The sequence below is a fragment of the Nannobrachium achirus genome, assembly GCF_963921795.1.
Source record: "Nannobrachium achirus genome assembly, chromosome: 14".
Taxonomy (NCBI): Eukaryota; Metazoa; Chordata; class Actinopteri; order Myctophiformes; family Myctophidae; genus Nannobrachium; species Nannobrachium achirus.
In genome coordinates this window covers 4863756-4887844 of record NC_137821.1, presented here as the reverse complement: position 1 = coordinate 4887844, position 24089 = coordinate 4863756, and the positions used below count along the sequence as shown (strand labels likewise).

The 24089-nt window shown below is 42.5% G+C and overlaps 1 protein-coding gene across 1 annotated transcript in view; it reads right to left on the bottom strand.

The window, feature by feature from the left end:
- Positions 1–517: 517 nt before the first annotated feature.
- LOC308298679 (uncharacterized protein) overlaps positions 518–24089 on the bottom strand; it is a 46936-nt gene continuing 23364 nt past the window's right edge. Inside the window, exons 7-17 of the mRNA XM_080742321.1 lie at positions 23572–23703; positions 20281–20356; positions 15997–16149; positions 13937–14026; positions 13208–13391; positions 11908–12023; positions 11031–11138; positions 10234–10468; positions 7336–7585; positions 6257–6421; positions 518–3145 (exon numbers count right to left, since the gene is read on the bottom strand). Of these exons, the coding sequence (XP_080598447.1) occupies positions 2781–3145; positions 6257–6421; positions 7336–7585; positions 10234–10468; positions 11031–11138; positions 11908–12023; positions 13208–13391; positions 13937–14026; positions 15997–16149; positions 20281–20356; positions 23572–23703 (1874 nt within the window). The 3' untranslated portion in view covers positions 518–2780. The remainder of the gene's footprint in view (positions 3146–6256; positions 6422–7335; positions 7586–10233; positions 10469–11030; positions 11139–11907; positions 12024–13207; positions 13392–13936; positions 14027–15996; positions 16150–20280; positions 20357–23571; positions 23704–24089) is intronic.

Sequence of the window (24089 nt, the reverse complement as noted above, 5' to 3'; positions counted from 1 at the left end):
GGGACCCCTTAGCTGAGTGACATGAAGCAGGGACCCCTTAGCTGAGTGACATGAAGCAGGGACCCCTTAGCTGAGTGACATGAAGCAGGGACCCCTTAGCTGAGAGAGAGAGATGTAGCAGGGACCCCTTAGCTGAGTGACATGAAGCAGGGACCCCTTAGCTGAGAGAGAGAGATGAAGCAGGGACCCCTTAGCTGAGAGAGATGAAGCAGGGACCCCCGACAAATGGGTCCCCAGCCACAGATCGAGAACCACGGCCATGGAAGTCTTAGGTTTTTTTGACAGAATCACTTCCATGACGTGAAACGTGAACGAGAAACAAACACAGCAGGTCTGAAGGACAGACAGGTGGAATTGTTAAGACATTTTAATGTTTTTTCCAAGCAAAGGTTTTAACAGCTGTGGTGTCACGGCCAGAACGACAGGGAGGGAAGAGGCCCCACAGACCTGTTTCCAAAAATAGAGTAAAAATACTATGTCTAAGATAATTTTTAGATAAGTTTCTCCGTCACTAAAGCCCAGGGAGATACAACAACTGAAAGAATCATGTCAGCTTAATGGTCAGAGCAACAGAAACAATGCAAAGAGCAGCACAGAGCAGAGTGGGGCAGAAGAGACAAGCCAAGAGCATCACGACATTGCTTCTTTCCAATCTAGCCGCTGTGCATAGCTCCAAATCCAGTAGTCAAAAGGGCAGACACGACTCGTAGATACAGTAGGCCCGCTCAAAACGTGGCGAGACACTCGTGGTCGCTCAAAAGCATGACCGTAAAACAATGGTTTATTTTCCTTACTTACGGCTCGACAACAACCTGAAGGACTGCATGAAAAGGTTTATTCAGTAATATGATAAGACAGGCCAATGACACTAAAAGAAAAAAGGAAAGAGTCAAAACCTTCTTAAAAACGACCATTACAAAACAAACAAAATAAACTGAGTTTGTTTTGGCCGACCTGGAACTCAATGATACAACACACACATACACACACTACACATCTCGTTCAAGTTTTTTTTTTTACAAAAATATTCATCTCATTCAAATCAAAGCTACTTTAAATGGACCACAAAAAAACAGAACATGTTGAGCTTAGTATGTGAACACAGGAACATGCAAAAAAATTAAAATGAACAAATTAAGCAATTGTCTTCGTCTGAGCTCAATCTGCCCCGATCGATCGACGTTAACGTTTTAAACTCCAGGTGAAAAGAAAAGCATTTTTTTACAGCTATTCATCAATCAAGTGGAACAAAAACTAAGTGTTCAGCAAAATAAAACCAAAACCAAAGTGGCAGCTATTTTTGAGTATTTATTTCTGTTTGCAAGAAGAAGTAATAATAACAACGTGACGGTAGAGAATCCACTGCAGAGATCATCATCATCATGGTCGTCGGACACCAAAAGCTACAACAGAATGGATACGACACACGCACAGAGCATCGCGTTCAAACGCAACATGGAACTTTTAAAAACAAACAAAAAATAAACAAAAATTAAGTTATCGGCTAATTTACAAAGTCAAACTACACAATCCTTTCATTGTTTTTTTTTTTGCGCGCGGGTGTCTTCCAAAAAAGAAAAAAGAAAAAAACAAATAATAAGAAAAAGGTGGTGGGGGAGGGGGGGGGGGGCATGCCAAGGACTGACAATAAAAAAAGTAAAGCAGATTTGATTGAGCATAAAGTGGAATAATTATAATTATAACAACAATAAATCTTATTGGTTAATTGTGTGGGTGGGGGTCCTCGGTTCATGTTGTGGTGTTGTAGAGATCACCGGTTCTCAAGGTCTGGTCCGGGGACCGGCAGCGGTCCAAAACGGAACCTCTTCAATAGATCTGTTAACTCCTAACTGTAATAATAATTATCACTGAGGACACAACAGTAGAGTTATTTTTATCAACCTAGGAGTCTTTGTTTTATATTGTTTTAATCTCTGGGATCCCGAATCTACACGTAAAACTCCTCCGAGTGTCAATGTAGGGACCTTTAGGGGTCCATTTGGTTACATTTGAAGACACTCCAAGAGTTACAGACCCTTCTGCTTAAAACAGCCGATCCTCAAGCTAGGTGAGCTTGGGGGAAAGAAGAATCTTTCCTCCACAATATGGATGTTGGGGTTGAAATGGTTAAAAATCATGGTTCACCCCAAAAATTGCTTTTTTTTTTTTTTCCTCTATCGATTGCTCACCAAAAAAGGAGGCTCTTTGCGTCTCCTTAGGAAACCACTTGCCGGTCATCAAACTGTTGGCTTAGGAATCAAGGAATGTGAGAAAAAAACATTCAAGTCTCCAAATTCAAGTCTCCATTGGGTGAGGGGAAAACATAAAAAAATAAGATTTTTGAGAGTGAACTATCATTTTATTTTGTACAATTTTGTACACTTTAGACTAGTTCCAGACGCATTAAAGGAGTAGTTCACCCTCAAATTGACTTTTTTTTTCTCCTATTTATTACTAACACCATGGAGACTTGTGTTCTATAATATATTTTTGTTTTAGTCGCATTCATAAGACAATAATTTCATTAAAATAAATTCGGAATCCGGAATCAATTTACTACAATCAAATTTCATTTTAGTAATGTGACAAATACAAAAAAATATATAGATTATTGAACTCAAGTCTCCATGGCATGAGTAATCAATAGAAAAATAGTCATTTTGGGGGTGAATTACTACTCCTTTAAGGGTCCATGCTCAGGCCACCGGGCAGTCCCCAGACCCTACCGTTGAGAACCCAGTGGGGGGGTGGGGGGGTGTAGTAGCTGAATGGAGGGTCAGCTAATTCTGCGGGGGAGGGGGCGGGGGCGCGGGGGGTATGCCGAAGGGCGGCATGCCGCCCATGCCCATCATGGTCACGTAGTTGGAGGGGTGGTCCATGGGCGGGGGAGGTGGGGGCGGGGGCGCGCCGTACATCATGCCCGCCTGGCCGGGCGGCGGGGGGGGCGGAGGGGGAGGGGCGCCGGGCGGCAGCGGGGGCTGCACGCCCGGGGGAGGCGGGGGCACGCCGCCCATGGGGGGAGGGGGCTGCTGATGCCCGCCCCCGCCCCCCGAGGAGCCCCCGCCCCCACCGCCCGACGCAGAGGACTGCTGGGGCTGCTGCCAGGGGGGGAGGTTGCCCCCCGCACTGGAGGTGGTGCTGGTGTCTGTGGAGGGAGAGAGAGAGAGGGAGGGAGGGAGAGAGAGAGAGGGGGAGAGAGAGAGAGAGAGGGGGAGAGAGAGAGAGAGAGAGAGAGGTTAGGATGGGACTAGCCTCGCCTACCAGGCTTTCTGGGGGAAAGCCTGGTGTTTGTTCACAACAGGCCGTTTGGTTTCCGCCTTAAACCACTAGAAGAAGCGGTGTCGCTTTGTTTTGGTTCCCCCCTTTGTTTCCCCAATCTCTATTAAAATGCTGGAGTAGCCTAGTGTAGTCTTGTCAATCGCTACGAGTTGGACTAAAAGATTGTAGTCCTTTGAGGACTACAACATGACGTGTTGTGGTTTCCGCTCCAGACCGGTTACAAACCCCGAAAAGTGAAGTGATCCCAGACTAGGATGGGACTAGTCTCACCAGGAAAAGCGCTATATAAAAGTCTGATGTATTATCACTGGTAGTACATTTAGTCTAGGTCTCTAGGACAATCCACTCGTCCCAGACTCTTCTCCCTCCTGGCCCCCAAACTGTGGGTTGCACAGACTCCCCTCCCTGCACAGACGGAAGCTCTGGTCATCAGTAAGCGATAAGGCGGACGTGAAGCCTCTTCCCCGCTTCCTTTTCGGCTTTACAATCGCACACATTTATCCTGATATATAAATCTAAATCACCCAAGCATATTAAAATGCCAGCTTCCGTTACTCAGATGTACTTTAGTTCCAGACTATTTAGAGTTCAGAGATTGTGGAATAGTTGTCTGGCTATAGTCTGGAATAGTTGTCTGGCTACGCGAGACTAGGACGGGACTGGTGGAGCCAATGTGTCATGGTTATCAACCTTTATTTTCTTTAACATCAGGGCATGTTCGTTGTATAATTAGTGGCATGTTCTTTTCATGTACTGTTTGGGCTTCATTCTGTTCTGTTGTGTATTTATACTTTACATGCATTACTGATGAATGGAGTACAATGGACTAAAATTTAATTATTTTGACGCCTATAACAGGTTTTTGTTCGTCTGACTGCTGTGCTCAGCTGATGACGATCAGTCACTGATCGGACAGACGTTCAATACACTATCGTCGGTAGCGTATTGGCACTGCTATTTTTGAAGCGGTGAAAACCGCTTCCCATATATGGTGATCTCAGTCCAGAATGAACAGGGTTTTTCAAAAACACAATGTATGTCACCTCATGTCCATATATGGTCACTCCAGTCCAGAATGAATAGGTTTTTTCTGTCTTGTACGTCCAGAATATCAGTCCAGAATGAATAGGCTTTTTAAAAAAGTCCCATGTCCATATATGGCCATTTCAGTTCAGAATGAACAGGTTTTATCTGTCCTGTACATCCAGAATATGTGTGTAGTGTCCCTCCCGGTCTGATGAATGGATACTTTGAGGATTGGTCAAGCTTCACATGATAATTCGGCCCTCCATTCTTTATATATTCATTCAGAATATATAATGAATGTAGAATTCAGAATATATAAAGAATGAATAGATCACAGAGTCCATAACTGTATAGATGTATCACAGAGTTCATAACTCTAGAACACATAGAATAAAAGTTCACCGCTTCACTTCGAACCAAGGTTTGATTTTTAATCTTACATATGAACTAGAGATGGAGCCCTAAAACAAGGGTAGCTCGATAACCTGATAACAGATTTATTGAGTACCTGATATCAATAAGCTTTGGGCTTATCAAGCCTGTTATCGAGCATAGCGGCCCATGATGTCATGTTTAAACAATCAAGACAAGAGGCAATCAAGAAGTTATTACAGTACTATCCATAATATAAAGCCATTTAACACTTTTTGCACACTAATGAGTGATTGTTTTAATGATATTTAATGATATTAGTTACTTTTGTCAATTGTCATCTTGACAATTGACAGCAACAAGGTGGTCAGCAACAAACTCAGTCGCAACAACTGGCCAATAAAAAAAAGATACCAGTTATGTTCTGAATTTGCCATCTCATATTTTTCCACAAAATATTAGAAAACGCTCAATAGTGGGCTCGATAAAAGCCTGGATCAATAAGCAGGATTGATAAGGTGCTCATTATCAATAAAGATTAACACGCTCCATCCCTAATATGAACCCAACGTAAACAGTAAGCTTTTCACACAGAAGGCTCTATTCTGCCCCAGCACCAGTCCTGTGATGCCGTGATAATAACCCACGGCCGTAGAGTGGTTCTTCTCTCAGGCAACAGCATAACAGTGTAGCCTACACACCACCGCCCACCCGCCCACCCTTAGTTAAATCATTGTGGAAGGTTTTCTTTGTGACTCGCGGCTGAAGATGAAGGTTTAACACAAGCTATGCAAGGCTTGAAACGTGAGGTACACGGCCATGGCTACCTTTAACTGAAGCTTAACCTCACGGCAGGCTTTCCACAGTGGCCCGAGGAGTTAAGGCTGCTTCAGTTTATTGTACCCTTATAGCTGCGGTGACATTTTTAGATTATTATAGGATAACAGTGCTAGTTTGTTGTATAATTAGTCGCCTGTTCTTTTCATGTACAGTTTGAGCTACATTCTGTTCTGTTGTGCATTTGTACATGCATAACTGATGAATTGAGAACAATAAACCACAATTGAAATTGTGTTATCCTTTCAGCATAACCTTTTGACTGTACAGTACAACCTGTACTGTTAGCAATCAATCATAATACAGTATTCGATCAATAACCTGAAGCGAATCTTCAGATTTTCAAATTGATTTAGACTTTTCCAAACATAATCTAGCTCAGTGGATCATAAAAAACCTTTGGCTGCAGAAAATCGACTCGAAAATCGACTCATGCTCACCGCGACTCAAAAAGTATGAGTCCAATTTTACTTTTTTTTTTCTAAAGTTTTCCCCCAAAAATGTTTTAATCGCTTGTTCTAAAACGTTATAAGCGTTAATGTTTTCCAAATGTGAGAGGACCGGTGTGTGTGTGTTTTATTATGTGTGTCTTAATGTTTCTATAGTTAAAGCATTCAATACTTTTGGACTAAATGGCTAAATCAAAGGCGATGATGACCAGTCGTCAAACCAGTCCAACAGGCTAGTGTGTGTGTGTGTGTGTGTGTGTGTGTGTGTGTGTGTGTGTGTGTGTGTGTCTTACTCTGTTGCCACGGTAACGGTGCACTGGAGCCCATGCTGCTGGTGGGAGGAGGGGGCGGGGCTTGTTGCTGCCATGGTGGCATGGGCCCGGAGGGGGGAGGGGGGGGCTGGCTGCTGGGGGGAGGGGGAGGAGGGGGCATCATGCCCATGGGAGGGGGCAGCAGACCTGGAGAGGGAACACACAGCACATTACACCTTCTACACACCTAGACATGAAAAGGTTTAGTTTTTTTCAGAAAACAGTTTAACCCATTTAGGCCGTGTTCGCATTAATTAACCATTATTTTGTGCTTTAACTATTGACTATAATTGGCAGCCACGACATATGGCGGAGACGCTGCTACTTAAAACCGTAGAGTACAAAATTAAGAAGAAAAACACAAGTGGAGTGAAATATTTATATTATACTCTAGGTAGTTCTGAGTTCTGACCAAACAAAATATGTGGTTGAAATAGGCTCTCCAGCCGTGCTGAAATGAGCATGAGGGCACACCTCACGCCGTTAATAGAGGGTACAGTAGGTCTACGCACCTGTATTTTAACATCAGTTATTATGGTGGTACTTGGAGAGACATATTTTCTGAGGTGGTTCTTGGAGTAAAAAGGTTGAGAACCACTGATGTAGTGAATGTAACCTTAGTAGTGTGGGGCCTTAAGGGGAGAAAACGATGGTTTAGTGAGGGGTCATCACTTTTCACCGTTTTGTGGGCGTTTTCTGGGGCCATTTTTAGCCCAAGGAATGTTTTTGCTTGCAATGGATTCAGAATCATGACAAACTCCTAGTTAGACCACTCACATCCTACTTAAAGCAGATTTTTATCTGGGTATTTTCCTCCTGTATAGAAAGTCAATGGGAGCCCAAATTGATTTGGCCGTTGTGATGACCCCGAAGGTTGTCAGCTCGGGCGCCCTAGCTAAATTTGGCGCTTTTAGACTGATTTGCACAAAATCGAGCAATGAGCATTGTCTCCTCTTAAGGCTCCGCACTATAGTGCACCTATAATATATGTGTCCTTGTATGAATCTCCTTTGAGTGGACATAAACAAATGGTTAAAATGTGTGCGTGTGTTTTGTGGTACCCATGTGGTGCCCGTGTCCCTGGCCCATGGGCGGAGGCGGGGGCTGCATCCAGGGCGGGGGCATGCCGTTGGGGTTGGGGGGCCCCATGGGGGGGCCTCCCATGTTGGGCATGGGTGGCGGGAAGCTGTGGTGGCCCCCGTGCCCGCCGTGGCCCCCGTGACCCCCGTGACCTCCGTGACCTCCGTGACCCCCGTGCATGCTGTGGAAGTTCCTGTCCGAGTGGCCCTGGTTCATCCATGGGGGGCGGTTCTGTAAACACACACACAAGAGATTTAATTTACAGTTTAGTCATTTAGCAGACGCTTTTCATCTAAAGCGACTTACAATAAGCAGGTAATACATCAATATAATAAGCATGATAATATGTGAGTACATCGGCAACAATACAACTAATACATAGGAATATCAATCTAGAACCATTTTTAGAATAAATAGAGCACGCACATATATATATATATATATATATATATATATATATATATATATATATATATATATATATATATATATAAATAAAAGGTTTCACGTATGGTCATTGAGGGTAGGCGAGTGCTATGGTAACTGCTATGGGTTTAGGTGGAGTCCGAAGAGGTGAGTCTGTAGTTCAAATGGAAGCTAGGGAGTGAGTCTGTAGTTCTAATGGAAGCTAGGGAGTGAGTCTGTAGTTCTAATGGAAGCTAGGGAGTGAGTCTGTAGTTCAAATGGAAGCTAGGGAGTGAGTCTGTAGTTCTAATGGAAGCTAGGGAGTGAGTCTGTAGTTCAAATGGAAGCTAGGGAGTGAGTCTGTAGTTCTAATGGAAGCTAGGGAGTGAGTCTGTAGTTCTAATGGAAGCTAGGGAGTGAGTCTGTAGTTCAAATGGAAGCTAGGGAGTGAGTCTGTAGTTCTAATGGAAGCTAGGGAGTGAGTCTGTAGTTCTAATGGAAGCTAGGGAGTGAGTCTGTAGTTCTAATGGAAGCTAGGGAGTGAGTCTGTAGTTCTAATGGAAGCTAGGGAGTGAGTCTGTAGTTCTAATGGAAGCTAGGGAGTGAGTCTGTAGTTCTAATGGAAGCTAGGGAGTGAGTCTGTAGTTCTAATGGAAGCTAGGGAGTGAGTCTGTAGTTCTAATGGAAGCTAGGGAGTGAGTCTGTAGTTCTAATGGAAGCTAGGGAGTGAGTCTGTAGTTCTAATGGAAGCTAGGGAGTGAGTCTGTAGTTCTAATGGAAGCTAGGGAGTGAGTCTGTAGTTCTAATGGAAGCCTGTAGTTCAAAGTGCGACAGGGAATTTATTCCACAGTTTGGGGGCCAGGAGGGCAAACTGTCTAGGACGAGTGGATTTTTGTCCTGGGGTTTTTAGCGAAGGGTTCTGTCAGCATCCCTGTGTCAGCTGATCTGAGTGAACTGGTGGGGTTGATCACACACAAGCACGCGTTGACATGTTTGATTCTGTGCCACAAAACCACATGTTTATCATATCGCTGTTAAGATGTATTGTTACACCCAGGCCTGGAACTTTGTCATTTTAGAGGCAAGGCCACTTGGACTTTCAAGTTGTATTGTGTCCATTTATTGAGGGCACAAAGACCAATACCAGGGCAGGAAGGCCATCAAATAAAACACAACTTTAATCCATTTAAAGAATTAAGGGTTAGGTTAGGGTTGAATTTAAAGATGATTTTAAATGTAATATGTAGACTATCTGCAGTGAAATACATCAATCAATGATGGTATTTACAATCTGATCCATGGTCAGCCCTGCACCAATCAAGGTTATTGGATTGGTTTAAAGACACCGGTGTCTTTTCATATTGACAAGACAGAGACAGAGCAGAAAGTGGTCCAGTCATCTGGGGCATTAAGGCCACTGTGGCCTCAGGTCATGCCATTGGTTTGAGGGGCATTAAGGCCACTGTGGCCTCAGGTCATGCCATTTCTTTGAGGGGCATTAAGGCCACTGTGGCCTCAGGTCATGCCATTTCTTTGAGGAGCACAAGGCCAAACTGAGGGGCCTTTGTGACGAGATTTCACTTTACAACAGTTTTTACATTAATTATGCATGTAATCAGACGATGGATAGGAACTCTAGGCATTACATCATGCCACTGGCTTGGAGCCGTGGTCTGGTAGGACATGAGATTGAAAATGAAATAAGTCTTTGAATATATCTTTTTAAAAGTATTCTAACTTTTGTAACGCAAATATTTGCTTCTGGGGGGTCCCTGGAACAACATATTTTGAGATGTGGGTCTGCGGCCATGCTGGCCAAATAAATTACATTTTGGGGGTCCTTGACGTGAAAAGGTTTGAGAACGACTGATTTAGAAGAAGGATTTAGAAGACATTTATAGAATCGGGTTAAAAATATTCAAAGACTTGCACAAATGTTCACGATTTTTAAAGGCCTAAATGACTTTAACCCATTTAGTGCTCCAGACATGAAAGGGTTAAAAGTCCAAGCTGCCTGCTCCGTCCGCGGCTAGTCTCTTATTTTGAAGGCCGGAAGTAGATCGAGCTCACAATTCCTACTTGACGACCTTTACGATTCACCAGGAAGTAGTTCTGGGCCAGATGTAAAAAGGAGTGGAAGATGGATCCCTTTATACTTTTGCTATTTTAGCGAGAATCCAATGCCATCCTTGGCATCAAAAGTGTTTTTTGGAGAAAATGGACATTAAAGATGAGAAAGACCGTTGGCTTCCATGTTATGGGATCACTATTGTGTGCACGTGGATGCGCGATGAAGAATCGTCCAGTCCACCCGTGTCAGCACTTTCCAACGGACGGTACGTAGCCCTTGCCAGCTTTACTGTATATACAGTATATATCGCGCGTATACGCGGGATCGGCACTATAGATACCTTTTAATAGTTCGCGAGTATACGCGGGATCGGCTACAAATGAGTTAATAGAGACACACTGACCGGTGGGGGCTGGTTGTTGTTGTTTCCCCGAGGTCCTCCTCCTCCCTGGTTGTTGCCGTGCCCCCCTCCTCCCCCCCCTCCAGAGGAGGGGACGGGGGCCTCGCCCAGCTCTGCCATCAGGGACAGGTACTCCTTGTCCATGCGGGCCTTGTCCTGGGCCGACTGGGGGGGCTCACCCCCGCCTCCCCCTCCCCCACCGCCACCACCGCCGCCCGTCCTGTGAGCTGAAAACGAACTGGAGACGAAAAGACGACAATTCGTTACGGTTTAAAGAGTTCACAAATTCTGCCCCAAACCCGAGCCTACCCAACCTGACCTGACATTTTCCGGGCCGAGTAGGGCCTAAAATGGATGCTAATTAGTGGAGCCGGGCCTGGAGTTCAGTGAACAAAAGAAACCTTTTACTTTTATTTTGTATTATACTTTTACTGTGATAGCTCTCAAGTTAGAGAAGAGGAGAGCTGAGTTGTGTGTAGATAATGTATTGTGTGTGTAGTATGTAGTAGGTAATGTATTGTTTATTAGGTGTGTAGTACCTGGTGTATTTGCAGTCAGAGGAGATGTGTGTAGTGTGTATATAATGTATTGTGTGTTAGGTGTGTAGTACTAGTACCTGGTGTATTTGCAGTCAGAGGAGATGTGTGTAGTGTGTAGGTAATGTATTGTTTGTTAGGTGTGTAGTATACCTGGTGTATTTGCAGTCAGAGGAGATGTGGCCCGCTCCTCCACACTTGGTGCAGAGGGTTGTGTTGGTGTAGTGTGTAGATAATGTATTGTTTATTAGGTGTGTAACCTACCTGGTGTATTTACAGTCAGAGGAGATGTGGCCCGCTCCACCACACTTGGTGCAGAGGGTTGTGTTGGTGATGCTGCGAGGCTCAGAGTTCTGCCACGGACGCAGGATCCTGAAAGAGACAAAACAAACACACATAAATGAACCTGGACCGCAAAGGCATGGACACAAACCACAGGCACAGTGGGATTCCTTTTAAGCAATATGACACTTGAGGGTGTGCAATATCGTCAATATCATCACGACTGCGTTGCCTCAGGAACAAGCCTGAAGGGCGAGTTACGCTGGCAGCGCAGAAGTTTAAGTCTTTTTAATTTTGAAGTATTTTTATTATTTATTTATTTTGAAGTCGAACTAGATGGACATAAAGCTGACCTGTTGTCATCCTCTCTCAGAGTGGTTTAAAGGACAACATTGTTTTTTTACAACAAGGGTTCATATTTTCGATTGCAATTAGAGAAAAGAAAAAAGTGAGTGTTAAAATGTTTTCATTTGCTTCGTTCTATTGTTTTATCACGTTTATGTAGGGCATGCGTACGCATGGGGGCATGCAAACAAGTGACTAAATATGTATTTTTAGACACAATAAGCCAGCAGTTTCTTTATTGATATTTTTACATTAACACTTCTAGCCCCCATAAGTCACATCCAACCATGAAAGGTTGCGTTGTATCTTGGGAATGGGCTTATTCTGTGTAAAATTACATATTTAGTACTTGTACGCATGCCCCCAACCACTGAAATAAGAATCTCTAAAACAATAGAAAGAAGTAAATGAAATCATTTTAACACTCATCTTTTATATGCTTTAATTACAATCTAAAATATGAACCCTCATAAAAAAACAAAGTTCTCCTTTAAAGGACAAACATAAGGCTGACCTGTTGTCGTCCTCTCTCAGCGTGCCGTTGAGCCTGGCCAGCTCTCTGAGCTGCATCTTCCTCAGGTCGTTCTGGTCCTCTGGAGTCTCGATGCCCTGCTTCAGGATGTTGCGGATCTGTTGGACAGTGATACACCTCTGACGATTAGTAAGCCAATGGTGTAAATTGAACATCTACAGATCCATCTAAAGAGAATTGAATATTGTGTAAAAAAGCATTACAGATGTCATATCATAGTACCCCAAATCATAACTGACTGCAATAACTTCCCACTGGACTTCAAGCAACTCCAACTTCAGAAGGTTGACATTTCTCTTGTTTTGAGTGGTCTCGTTTAATATTGTATTATATTGCAATATGTACTTTTGATATTCATGAGCTTTATGACATAAAAACTCACACAAAAAAGGGTTGGAATAATGCACTGAATGTGCAATGCATCTAGGATATCTGAAAGTTTAATGAAAATGTAACTTTTACACAATATGTATTTTTTTTTTAGATGGATCTGTACAGTATATTGCAAAGAAACTTGGGTCAGTTTGTGGTATCAGCTGAGTGTCTGGTTAAGGATATATAATGGAGAGTAAATGGACTGCATTTACAAAGCTTTCAACCAAAGCGCTTCACAATGCATTTCACATTCACACACAGATGGCGGAGGAACCCATGCAAGGCACCAACCTGCTCATCGGGAGCAGCTAATAGGGGTTCAGTGTCTTGCTCAAGGACACTTGGACACGCAGCCAGGAGAAGCGGAGAAATGAACGTGGAACTAGGGCTGTCACAATTATGACATTCTACATGACGATTAACTGTCCCTCAAATAATTGCGATTGACAATTTAATTGTGTTTTTGTTGTTGACAATTGCATTACTGTTTAGCTTTTAGGCTTTGAAGTTATACATGGCAAAGAAATGAATGACATATTTGACAACTTTATTCTTAAAGAACATTTATAGTAAAAATAGCCGATCTACAAGCTCACGAGCGTGGAACCTTCGGATGCCAAGGCTCTAGCCCCTGAGCCACTGTCGCCCCTGTCTAGACCAGGGCCCCCAAATTGACATGCTTGTCTGCGGAACCCCATCTGAACAAAGGTTGTGTGACCGGCACCCATAGAAGAGAAGATCTGTGTCATGTGGTTAAACATTTTTATCATTTGTATATGTTTGTGCGCAGTTTTCTGAAAAACATGTTGCTATAAATATATATATATAGCTAAAATGTCTTAACGTCATGGTGTTGGCAGTGAACAGGGTTAGGGTTAGAGAGTTATGGACAGAGAGTGGTGCTGACCTGTTCCACGGCCTTCTTGACGTTCTCCATGGTGTTGGCGGTGACCAGGGCGTGGAGGGGCTCGTCCTCTCCGGGCAGCATCTGTCCGTCCTTGCGGCCCACCTTGCCCTCCTTCACCGAGCCTTTGCCACGGATCATGATCTTAGCACAGCACTCCTTCTCGATGTTCTTCAGCGTGTTGCCACTGCACGCACACACACACACACACACACACACACACACACACACAGAGGAGGGACCGTAAGATGTCGGAAAAAAACAGTACGAGTGCTTCACACATAATGACAATGCATAGGTAAAAACAACAATAGCCAACAGGAACGGATAAGGTGAGAGTGTGACGAGCAGCGGGGAGAGTTAGCTAAAAGCTAGAGTGAAAAAGATATCTTGCACTAAATCAGATGTATAGGTGTAGCAATAATTGGCAATAATTCTATGACTGGGTGGCTGCTCAGTAGGAGACGGCTTAGGAAGTTATTAAGTTATAATGAATTCTGAATTCAGCAGAAATGTTGACCCCATCTCCTGCCATGCTGCTGAATTGTCATTTCTCCAGAATTTCTCCTGGATTGGGGGATTTCATTTGCGTGGCAACACGTGTCCGAGTTAAACTGTGCATGTGTGATGTGATGACTGTCTCTGTTTGATGATTGTCATTTCTCCTAGATTTGGATTTTGGGGGGGGGGGGGGGGGGGGGGGGTGAGTGTCAGCGTTACGCTCAGACCCACCGTGGTCCGATGAGCAGACCAACGAAGTTGATCTCTGGGTATTCATCCTGGGGGATCATCACCTTGTCGTTCACTCTGGTGGCTGGAGGTCTGAGGAGATGGAGAAATAACCAGCACATGTATGAATACACCGGAGCAGGGGTTTTCAAAGTGGGTGACGGACGGGGCACCCTGGGGTGCCGTGACAGCAGTCCAGGGGTGCCACGAGATGATTTGATAATATTTGGAATTTATTTGGACACTTGAAAAAACTATTTAGTATCATTTTAATCTTGAAGTAAAAAGTTATTTTCAGTCAGTTCCAACCAAAATGGCTGTTATCTCAATGTTTTCCTCGCAACATAATCACTAAAATATCATTATTGTCAAGCAGAGACCTCTGTCGCACAAAACTAGTGAAAACAGCCGATCTACAAGCACACATGCTTGTAGATCTGCTGTTTTCACTGTTTCCACCCGACAACGACGATATGATATAAATATAAGGTGCTGGGAGTGAAAATTATAATGTAAGGGTGCCTCGGATTAAAACAATATTTATGGGGTGCCCTGAGACAAAACGGTTTGGGAACCCCTGCACTGGAGAACAACCAACACATGTATCATCAACACCAACAAGCAGCAGTGAGCAAAGTGGGACATGGGAAACATCACAGGTCGGGTTGGGATACGGAACCGGAAGAACCAACATTGAGGAACCAGGAATGGGTTCCATCTCATTTGGAAGCATGTCATATCACACTGTCAGGGATGGTTATGTGGACTTAAAGTCTGAAATACAATTGCAATACCTGTGGTTCTCAAACTTTATCTTTTCAAGGATCTTACCATAACTCTTGAGTGTAACTCTGAGGTCCCTGACACCGAGTGTAAAATTCATTAAGTGTACAAATAGCCAATATGTGTAGTTTTTTTTTTATTCTTTTCCTTATTACTGTGGGAGGAGTGCAATCATTCAATGTGCCAAGCAACTCAAAACCAATACAATACCAAGAATATTACAGGGCTACCCCACACATTTAGCTGCGTTGCTCATTCCACGAATGCCCGATGCTTACAAGCTGTACCTCATAAAAATGAGTAATCAACGATAAAGAAAATGACATAAAACACAATACCAATTGGTATTATTAAAGGGGAGATAATGGACCAGAGTTAACTTGTTGTGGGTAGTTTAATAAAGCTACCATTGGCAGCGGGCCAAGTATAAAGTCTGGCACTATCCAGTGGTTTGAGGGATCATCTCCAGACGAACACACACAGAGGCCCTCAGACTGCTATGCCTCTTGCATAAATAAATAAAAACTTCCAATCCTTTCCAACAATCAAACTGTAATCATCAGTAGCGATGGGACGATAAGCGATATTATTGTTTATCCTGATAAAAAAGACTCACGATAATCGTATCGTGGAGACCCAATGGGAGATAAGTGACTTTTGTGGGTAGTTTAGTAAAGCAGTGTACCAAGTAAAGTCTGGCACTATCCAGCTGTTTGGGGGATTATCTCTGGACACAGAGGCCCTCAGACTGCTATGGCTCTTTCATAAATAAATAAAAACATCTTCCAATCCTTTCCCAACAATCAAACAGTAGTCATGAGTAGGGATGGGACCATAAGCGATATTATCGTTTATCCTGATAAACACTAACGATAATCATATTGCAGAGATTTAATTTATCGCGATATCGTCCCCCGTCATGCACTGGGATCAATTCACCTTTTATTTGCCAAGCAGCATATCCAGTACCAATCTAAAATACCCTCTAAAATAGTATAGTCTTTTTTTCCACTCTACCAAAACTCTTGGCCAAAGAATAGCCCATCTACAAACTAACCAAGCAACGCGGCCCGTTTTGAGCTTGTAGATTTGCAATTTTTTGCCAAATGTTCCGCCCCAAGATAATGGATTTTGATTATTGTGATAATATCGTAAATGGCTTTTTCTTTTGTCACAATAATCGTGATATGAAATGTTAATATCGTCTCATCCCTAGTCATCAGACAAGAGCAGTATGTGAGGGCGGGATGCACGGTCGGCTTTCAGAACAGAGCTCCTACTTGTAGTCTGCGGGGGGCTTGAACTCGGGGTTGAGTCCCACCATCTCAGTGATGAGCGAGTGGCGCTCCTCCTCGATCTTCTTGCGGGTTCGGTACTCGCGTGTGTTCAGCCGCTTGCCCTCGCTGTTGTAGATGGGCTCCGGAGAGGGCGACCTGTGGCGTACGGTGGCACAGGAGACAGAGAGAGAGAGAGAGAGGGGGGAACACAAAAGACAACCGGCACCGTCACAATCATGGTTCTGGAAGGACGGAACCAAACGGCTGTGACAATCACACACATTCCCTACACCGTCTAAACCTGAAGCCTTGTTCTAAGACATTTGTTAAATAAACAACAGAACTCTTCTTAGGATCAGAGCAACAATGACAGGTGTCCCAGTCACAGAGACTCTTTAAATAATGGAAGTGGGTATTAAACTTATGAAAGCCGTTAAATAAAAAAAATAAGAATTTGGAAGTATGGAGAAACATTATGTCTTAATCAAATGGGGGCTGGGTATATTATAACTCATGCTGACGCAGCAAACAATTTGAAATATAAAAGAACTGTGCAAAGCCAAATCAAGAGTCCCATTTATCACTCAATTCCAGGTTTAAAAAAAAGGTAGGGTGGGGGCAACCTAAAGTGTGTAGCAGTTATATAAAACCAATATACTAGAGGGGCATTCCCAACTAAATAAAATTAAAAAAAAGACCTTTGTGGAACGGCCATGTATAAACCTGCATACAGGAGTGTTGGCCTGCCTTCTAGAAAGGAAGGTTAAGTTGGGGGTTGGAGGAGGGGAGGGGGGGGGGGAACGTTAAAGTTAAAAGTCTTTAAAAAAACAGAAGCGCTGGCTTTTGGAGCCGCCTGGCAGGCCAGGCTGGCTGGTTGGTTGGTTGGTAGGTTGGTTGCAGAGGTCCGTTACCTCCCCGTTGTGGTGGCATGGATGGATGGACGGAAGCTGAAAACCTGTATCGCTGCGTTAAAAAAAGGAGCCTCTTGTGCTTGAAGAAGGGGTTAAAGTCGTCGTGGCGGTGGGGTAATTTTTTAGGGTTAAGAGAAAAGGAATTATCATTAAGATTAGGTTACGTTTCTTTCAACCTTTCCCTATGGAACGAGCGGGCGGCTCTCTCGCTGGGGAGTCGAGAGAGCGAGCCAACGGGGTTGAAGTGACCAACTTGGATTAATTCAGAAGGAGGGAGAGAGGAAGAGTAATTATGTATTATGATTAAGAGGTCTTTCAACGTTATTATTGCTTGAAAGTTCCATCGGTGAGGAAGGACCTGAAACCCTCGCCCTGGTTATTTGGTCGAGGTTCAGAGTATAGGAAGTGACTTCTAAAGACTGTGTTGTTGTCCTGGAGTCAAAACGTTTTGTTTATGGTTCGCTGTGGAAATGTCTGATTAAAGATTATGATGAAGAAAACTAAGAGCATGTTAAAAAAAAGAATACGTAAAATAAAGGTCAGGGACTTTTTTTCTTTTCTTTTTTAAGTCTCACACACTTCTGAGCACAAAGGCATTTTCCTGCAGGAATAAATCCTTATAAAACGGACACTATAATAATGATAATATTATTATGAGTAAATCCAGAACGCCACAGGAGGAGGAGGAGGATTCTGGGAGTTGTAGTTTTTCTCTTGCAGAGCCCAACAGTCCTATAAACGTGGGGAAAACTGGAACAAACGCCTTTTCCCTTGGTGTTAAGTGTTGGGCACTCACATAAATGGGAGACACCATAATGACCACGACCAATGGTTATTCATTAAGTCATTGTTAAATAATAATGCATTTCTCAGGTGAAACCATAATCAGTGCTTAGCAACCTTTTCTTGTTAAACTGCCACTATGCGGAGGAGAACAATTATCAACAGCACTGGGAAAGGTAGTGCCATTACTAACTACAGTTTATAAAACTAACTCATTATCAAAATCGGTGGGACTTGTGTGTTTCTAAATCTTGAACAACAACATAAAAAAGGCCAAATTATTTATCCACATTAAACCTCAACTGATTAAGCTTAACCACATGATATACTAACCATGAGGCCCCTATTCTGGAGTGGCGGAAACTCTGCGCAAATAGCAGGTCTACAACTCACAACGCGACAACGTTGTGAGCTTGTAGATCGGCCATTTCCGGCAAAAGAGATTTGTTATCGAGGGCGGGGGTGGGTGGGGTGGGGGGGAGTGACGACCTAGTAAAGAGCCCTGGGGGACCCCTGGGTGTGTGTGTGTGTGTATATATATATATATATATATATATATATATATATATATATATATATATATATATATATATATAGGGTTTTCAATAAAATGTATCGTTTATTGGGCAGAACTATTGGGCCCCAAAACCTGTGTCAGGAAATCAGCATGGTCGAGGGAAAGATTTGCGTCCTCGTAAACATCAGGCATCATTAATACTTCACACAACCATCCACACACAACAGTCAGTCAACATCAACTAGGCATTATTTACATGCAACAGTTGAGACAGTGATAAAAATACCAAGACTCAAAAGAGTGTCTACTAGGAAACTAAGAACTTTGGGAGGCAATTAGCTCAGCGTCAGAGATGGCAAGCAGATCATCTGACAAGTACAGTACACCAACGAGACAGCATCATCATTATTATGTAGCCATGAGGTTCATGCAATTATTCAATGATTCAGTAAAATATTGCCCTTAATTAATCATGTGAATTTTAACTTAAAACATTACTCTTATTATATTATTATAGTTTGATAGCTTCTGCCAGGCAAAAACGTAACCACTGCGCTGTCCAGAGTAAACAGAAACAGCGACGATTAAAACTTTTAATTGCTTAATTTTTTGTATCTATAGATATTTTTGTATTGTTTTTCGAATTTACTTAACGCTGAATCTCAGCATGCATAAAGTAATGTTAAAGCATATAGGAAACATTGTCATGTTCGAAAATAAAAAGTTGAGACTTAAGAGCAGATCTAAAAAGCTAGAAACATTTTTAAGTTAAAGACTACAACTGCGCCTAATTTATACTCAGGCATACAACGGTGTCGGACGTCCATAAGAGCAGATCTCTACGCTATAATTCAGGTTGGCTATTTTCGGCATGCAACACCGCTGTAAGATTAAGTATAAAAATTCAGGCTTTAGTCTAGCTTTTTTTTCCTCTTCCATTTTACAGAAAACAACCTCCAAAACTACTAAGATAAGTTGCTTCCACTAGAGTGTAAATATAGCCTGGGTGCCAGCCCGCTCGCTCCGTTCCGTGATTTGTTTTGTGTCTTCGCATCCCAGTCTGGAAAGCCTCCCATCTCCAAGGGAGGTGGGACATAAAAAGCGGCTTTATGGACATCGGAATCGGCCAATATTAAAATATCGGCAGGTATGATATAAAATCGGCCGCATCGGTGACCGGCAGGTCACTGACATAAATACCGGTTTTATGCCAACTGTGTCTATGGCACTGCACAGCATGATGCTCTGGTCCTGTGACTAAAGTAAAGATTAGCAAGTAGCAGCCAGTCTACTTAGTGGCAGCCTATAGAATACAGATGGTGCTGATTACCTTTGCAATGTAAGGATATATTCCATAATCCTGTGTCAATGTCGTCTCCAAAAAGAAGGGGAAATAAAAGCATGCGTCACCTGCTTTCCTCCTGCCTAGTCCAGACGGTCATATTAGACTGGATATTGTCTGTGATTTTGGATATTGTACTATATCTAGCTTATTGGTACTCAAATTGAAGTATGTCTTGTAGGCCTACTTTTCCTGAAAAAAGGGGTATTGGAGCAACACTATGTTCTAGTTCTTAGCTAAAGAAATCGGTATCGGAAAAATCGGTTTTGGCAGGTCAGACCTTCATAAAACCGGAGGATCAGTATCGGCCAAGAATTTTTGCAATTGGCTGGCTGAGGACAGAGCTATCCTAACCCTGCTCTGATTCGATGGAACAACATCCAATCAGCAACGACGTCGCCTACGTCACAACTGACGTTCAGAAATGGGCGTCAACTGAATCATTTCCAGGCTGTGACGCGGAGAGACACAACAAATGGCGGAATGGAGCGAGTAGGCTGGCACGCAGGCTAGTGCAAATACCTGACTAAAAAATATCACCAAGACAAAATCAACTACATCTAGCAACGACTAGCTTACCATCAATTTTGAGAATATACACACGCTAATCACAAAACTAACATAACCAAGTTCAATGGCTTTTTTTTTGTGTGTGTCTTCGTAAAGAAAACGGTCAAAGAAGGTAGAGAAAGTGTTACTGTAACATCATGGGGGGGGTTTAATCTTTTTCCGACCTGTCCTCAGGGTTAACAGGGATTCCCAGGTCTCCTGTTCGTAGTTTACGAGTCAGGTCTTCAATCTGCAGTTGGACTGGAAGAATTCAGGTTAGGAAAGAAAAAAAAAACAAGGATGGGGAGAAATGTGGTTAACACAACAACAACAACAACAACAAACACATTATCATGGGAGAGGCGGTGCACTTCAAATTAAGAGCACTGCCTCTTATTTTGTTAAATATATAACTGAGGCAGAGAAAAGACATGATGATGATTAAGTCATTTGATACGTTAAAAACAACCAAGGGATATAAACAAACAATAAACCAAAAGAAAAGACATCTCATCAGCAGGTTATCGCAAGAACACATGAAAACCCTTAATCCTTTCTGGGGAAAATCAACAACAAATTATTGAAATGTAGATGGTAACATTTCGAACTAAAATAGCATAGTCTCTCTCTTTCTTTTCTTTTTTATTTAAATGTGCGCTTGTTTCTTAGTAGCCAATGACGTAAATTAATATATTTTGGCGTCCCAGACAACGATGGAAGGTTTCAAGATCATAACTGGCAAAATATGTCAATGACGTGACCCAGAGTTCTTCCTAAAAATGCCTGCCACTCTCCAGACGAGACATATTTTAGATATTCTCCCTCTGAAAGAGAGCATCGATCCACGTCCCGTGCCATTTTTTTCCATAATATATAAAGCAGTCTTTTTTTTAACGTGGCTCTGGCATTTTAAGGAGACGTCAAAGGCCGCAAACAAATCCCTAAAAAAATCAAAGTCTATCGGCTTAATAAATGATAAAGACAAGTGATAACATGACAAGTCACCACTTTGAGCAGCCTGCGGGGCCCACGGTTACATCAAGGCAACTCTCTCACATTCAGGAAAAAAGGAATAAAAAAATAAAAAAGGGACATCACTCATCTCATGCACATTATGAGGTTAGGAATGACCCCCCCCCCCCCCCCCCCCCCCTCCCCATCCAGACACAGTCAACATTTACTGAGCTCATTATTCTGTATTCACTGAGAGAAATGAGTACAGTACAAGCTCCCCTGTGACTTGACCGATATTTCATATTTTCGTTTTCTTTTAAGTACTTCCCATTGGCTTTTCTAAATGGGGGTGGGGTGGTTTCTACTGAACGAGCAAAAAGGAAAACGTATAAAGTGTGACAATAGAAGGTAGGCACAAACAAATGTTTCCTTTTTTTACATACCAAGGGAAGATCAACCATTAGCAATGAGAGAGTAATAAAACGGCGTCAATAACACTCTTTTTGGGGTGGTTATTGACAAAGGAATCCGTCTGGCTTCACGGCACCCTGGGTGAGAGGGCAGCATGAAGGCACTGCTGCTACTGGGAGGGAGGGCAGGGCACTGCCAATGCCAGGTCACACAGATTGGCATCACCATGTGATCTGGCCAACCATTTTCTCGTCTTGCAAATAACGTTGCAAGGACAACTTTTGTTTTTTTTTACAACAAGGGTTCATATTTTAGATTGTAATCAGAGAAAAGAAATGATGGATGTTAAAATGTTTTCATTTACTGCTTTCTATTGTTTTAGCGATTTTAGTATTTTGATTTCAATGGGTGGGGTCATGCGCCAAATATCTTATGTCTTTTTAGACACAATAAGCCGGAAATGTCTTTGTTACCATTTACACCAGCCCCCATAAAGTCACATCTGCCCACGAAAGATTGTGGTGCATCTTGGGAATGGGCTTATTTTGTGTCTAAAAATACATACAGTATTTATGCAAATCAAAATAGTTAAAATCACTAAAACGATAGAAAGAAATGAAAACATTTGAACACTCATCTTATCTTTTCTCTAATGACTATCTAAAATATGAACCCTTATTGTCAAAAAACAAAGTTGTCCTTTAAAGACTTTCATCTGGCGAAAACAAGCACATCTACAAAAACACGTTGTGCACTTGTAAAATGGTCACTTTCGTTATCGACCATATGCCAAAGTACATACACAAACATGGCTTTTAAGTGGTTCATTAAGCAAGATCCACCAACATGTTAAGTGAACCGTGAATGGGAGGTGTGGGGGTCAGACCAATGTTCTGCCATTGAAGCAGAAATGCTCATACTTCAATACCCAGGGGGAAACGAGAAGCATAATTTATGGGGGACAGGCAGGGGCGTCACAAGGGGGGGAAAGTGGGACTGAGTTACTAGGGCCCAAGGTGGAGGGGCCTTAATCATTTAGCTATTGAAAAATAGGAGATATACAAGCTATCAGCTATTTTTGAAAAGTTGTGAAAATGTGTGCAAATCTTGAATATATGTATTTTTTAAGCAAACATTTGTAACTCAAATTTTGCTTCTGGGGGGTTCCTGGAACTAAATATTTAGAGATGGGGGTCCGTGGCCAAATACATATCATCTTGAGGGTCCTTGACATGAAAAAGTTTGAGCACCACTGACATAGAAACAGCTTTTTCAAAAAACCTTAAAAAGGATTTTAAATATTCACAGACTTCACATTTTCACGCTTTAAAAAAAAATAGCAGATCTACAAGCTCGCAGTGCGGCACTCGCTTGTATATCTGTTATTTTTCAATAGTTAAAGCACAAAATATAACATAATAAATAATGTGTTCCCAGTGTAAATGGGTTAAACCCCCCCCCCCCCTCCTCCTATGAAGAACATTCATGGGGGGCCCGCAGTGATTCCTTGTACCCAGGGGACCAGAATTTGGTGTGACACCCCATTATCCAATCAGCAAGCAGTGACGTCTGGCAATTATCTCTCCTTCAAGCTCCACTTGCTAATGGCTGCCCAATGGTATGCAAAGTAAACCCCCCCCCCCCCCAACGTCACAGAACACAACTGGCCAACACAGGAGAATCAACACTTTTGAACACGTTGTGAATTAAGGTTCAGGTCGATTGTGGCCCGCTGGGTTGTTATGGTTGCTGAATTCCTGAACGGAATATACTGTAGCTAGTAGCCAGCTTGTGGAATGAGCTGACTGCATGCCAAAAGAATAAGAGGTTAAAAAGTGTTATAAAATCGAACTTACAATAACTTTGGGATCACAAATGTTTAATCATACTAATTTGTGTCATAATTATTACGCCGGTAGGGTTAACGGGAATTCAGCGACCATGCACAAATTAAGAATCCCTCAAAAATTTAAATAAATGCCAAGGAATGCAATTACCAATTGAAGTCACACAGATCAGCAAAAATGAATACATTATGATTATTATGTCTAAACATTATAATATCCAGTAATGATAACAACAACGTATAATTAAACATAAGTCCAGTTTACCTATATAGGCTCTCTCCTGGTCGCGGGTCAGACCAGGTGGGATGACCGTGGGCATGCCGGGGATGACCGTCTTCTGGTCGGGAGTCTCGCTGCTCCAACGACTTCTCTTCCTCCCTTTCTTATTGCCGAAGTCTGAGCGACACAAGAACAAAAGAAAAAGCACAGTAACTTATGTTGACCCTTTTTAACTGTGCTTATAACACAATATACATTTGTATTACAACTATCCTAAATTATAATATACTATAATGGATTATAACTGTGATTATAATACACTATAAAGTATTATTATAATAATTATAATACACTGTCTATAATAGATTATAACAGTGATAACAAAATAGAATCTATTATCATGTACAACTATATCCTGGTGGTCTAAATGAAAAGTCAGTGAGTGATCAGTCATTATAAGTGTTTGGCCCTGTTTGGCCTAGCTCAGACCTACTCTGGAGTGGATACTTTTTAGTACCACGTTTGGTATTACTTTCACACCAGTGGAATAGAGTGGTGTGGTG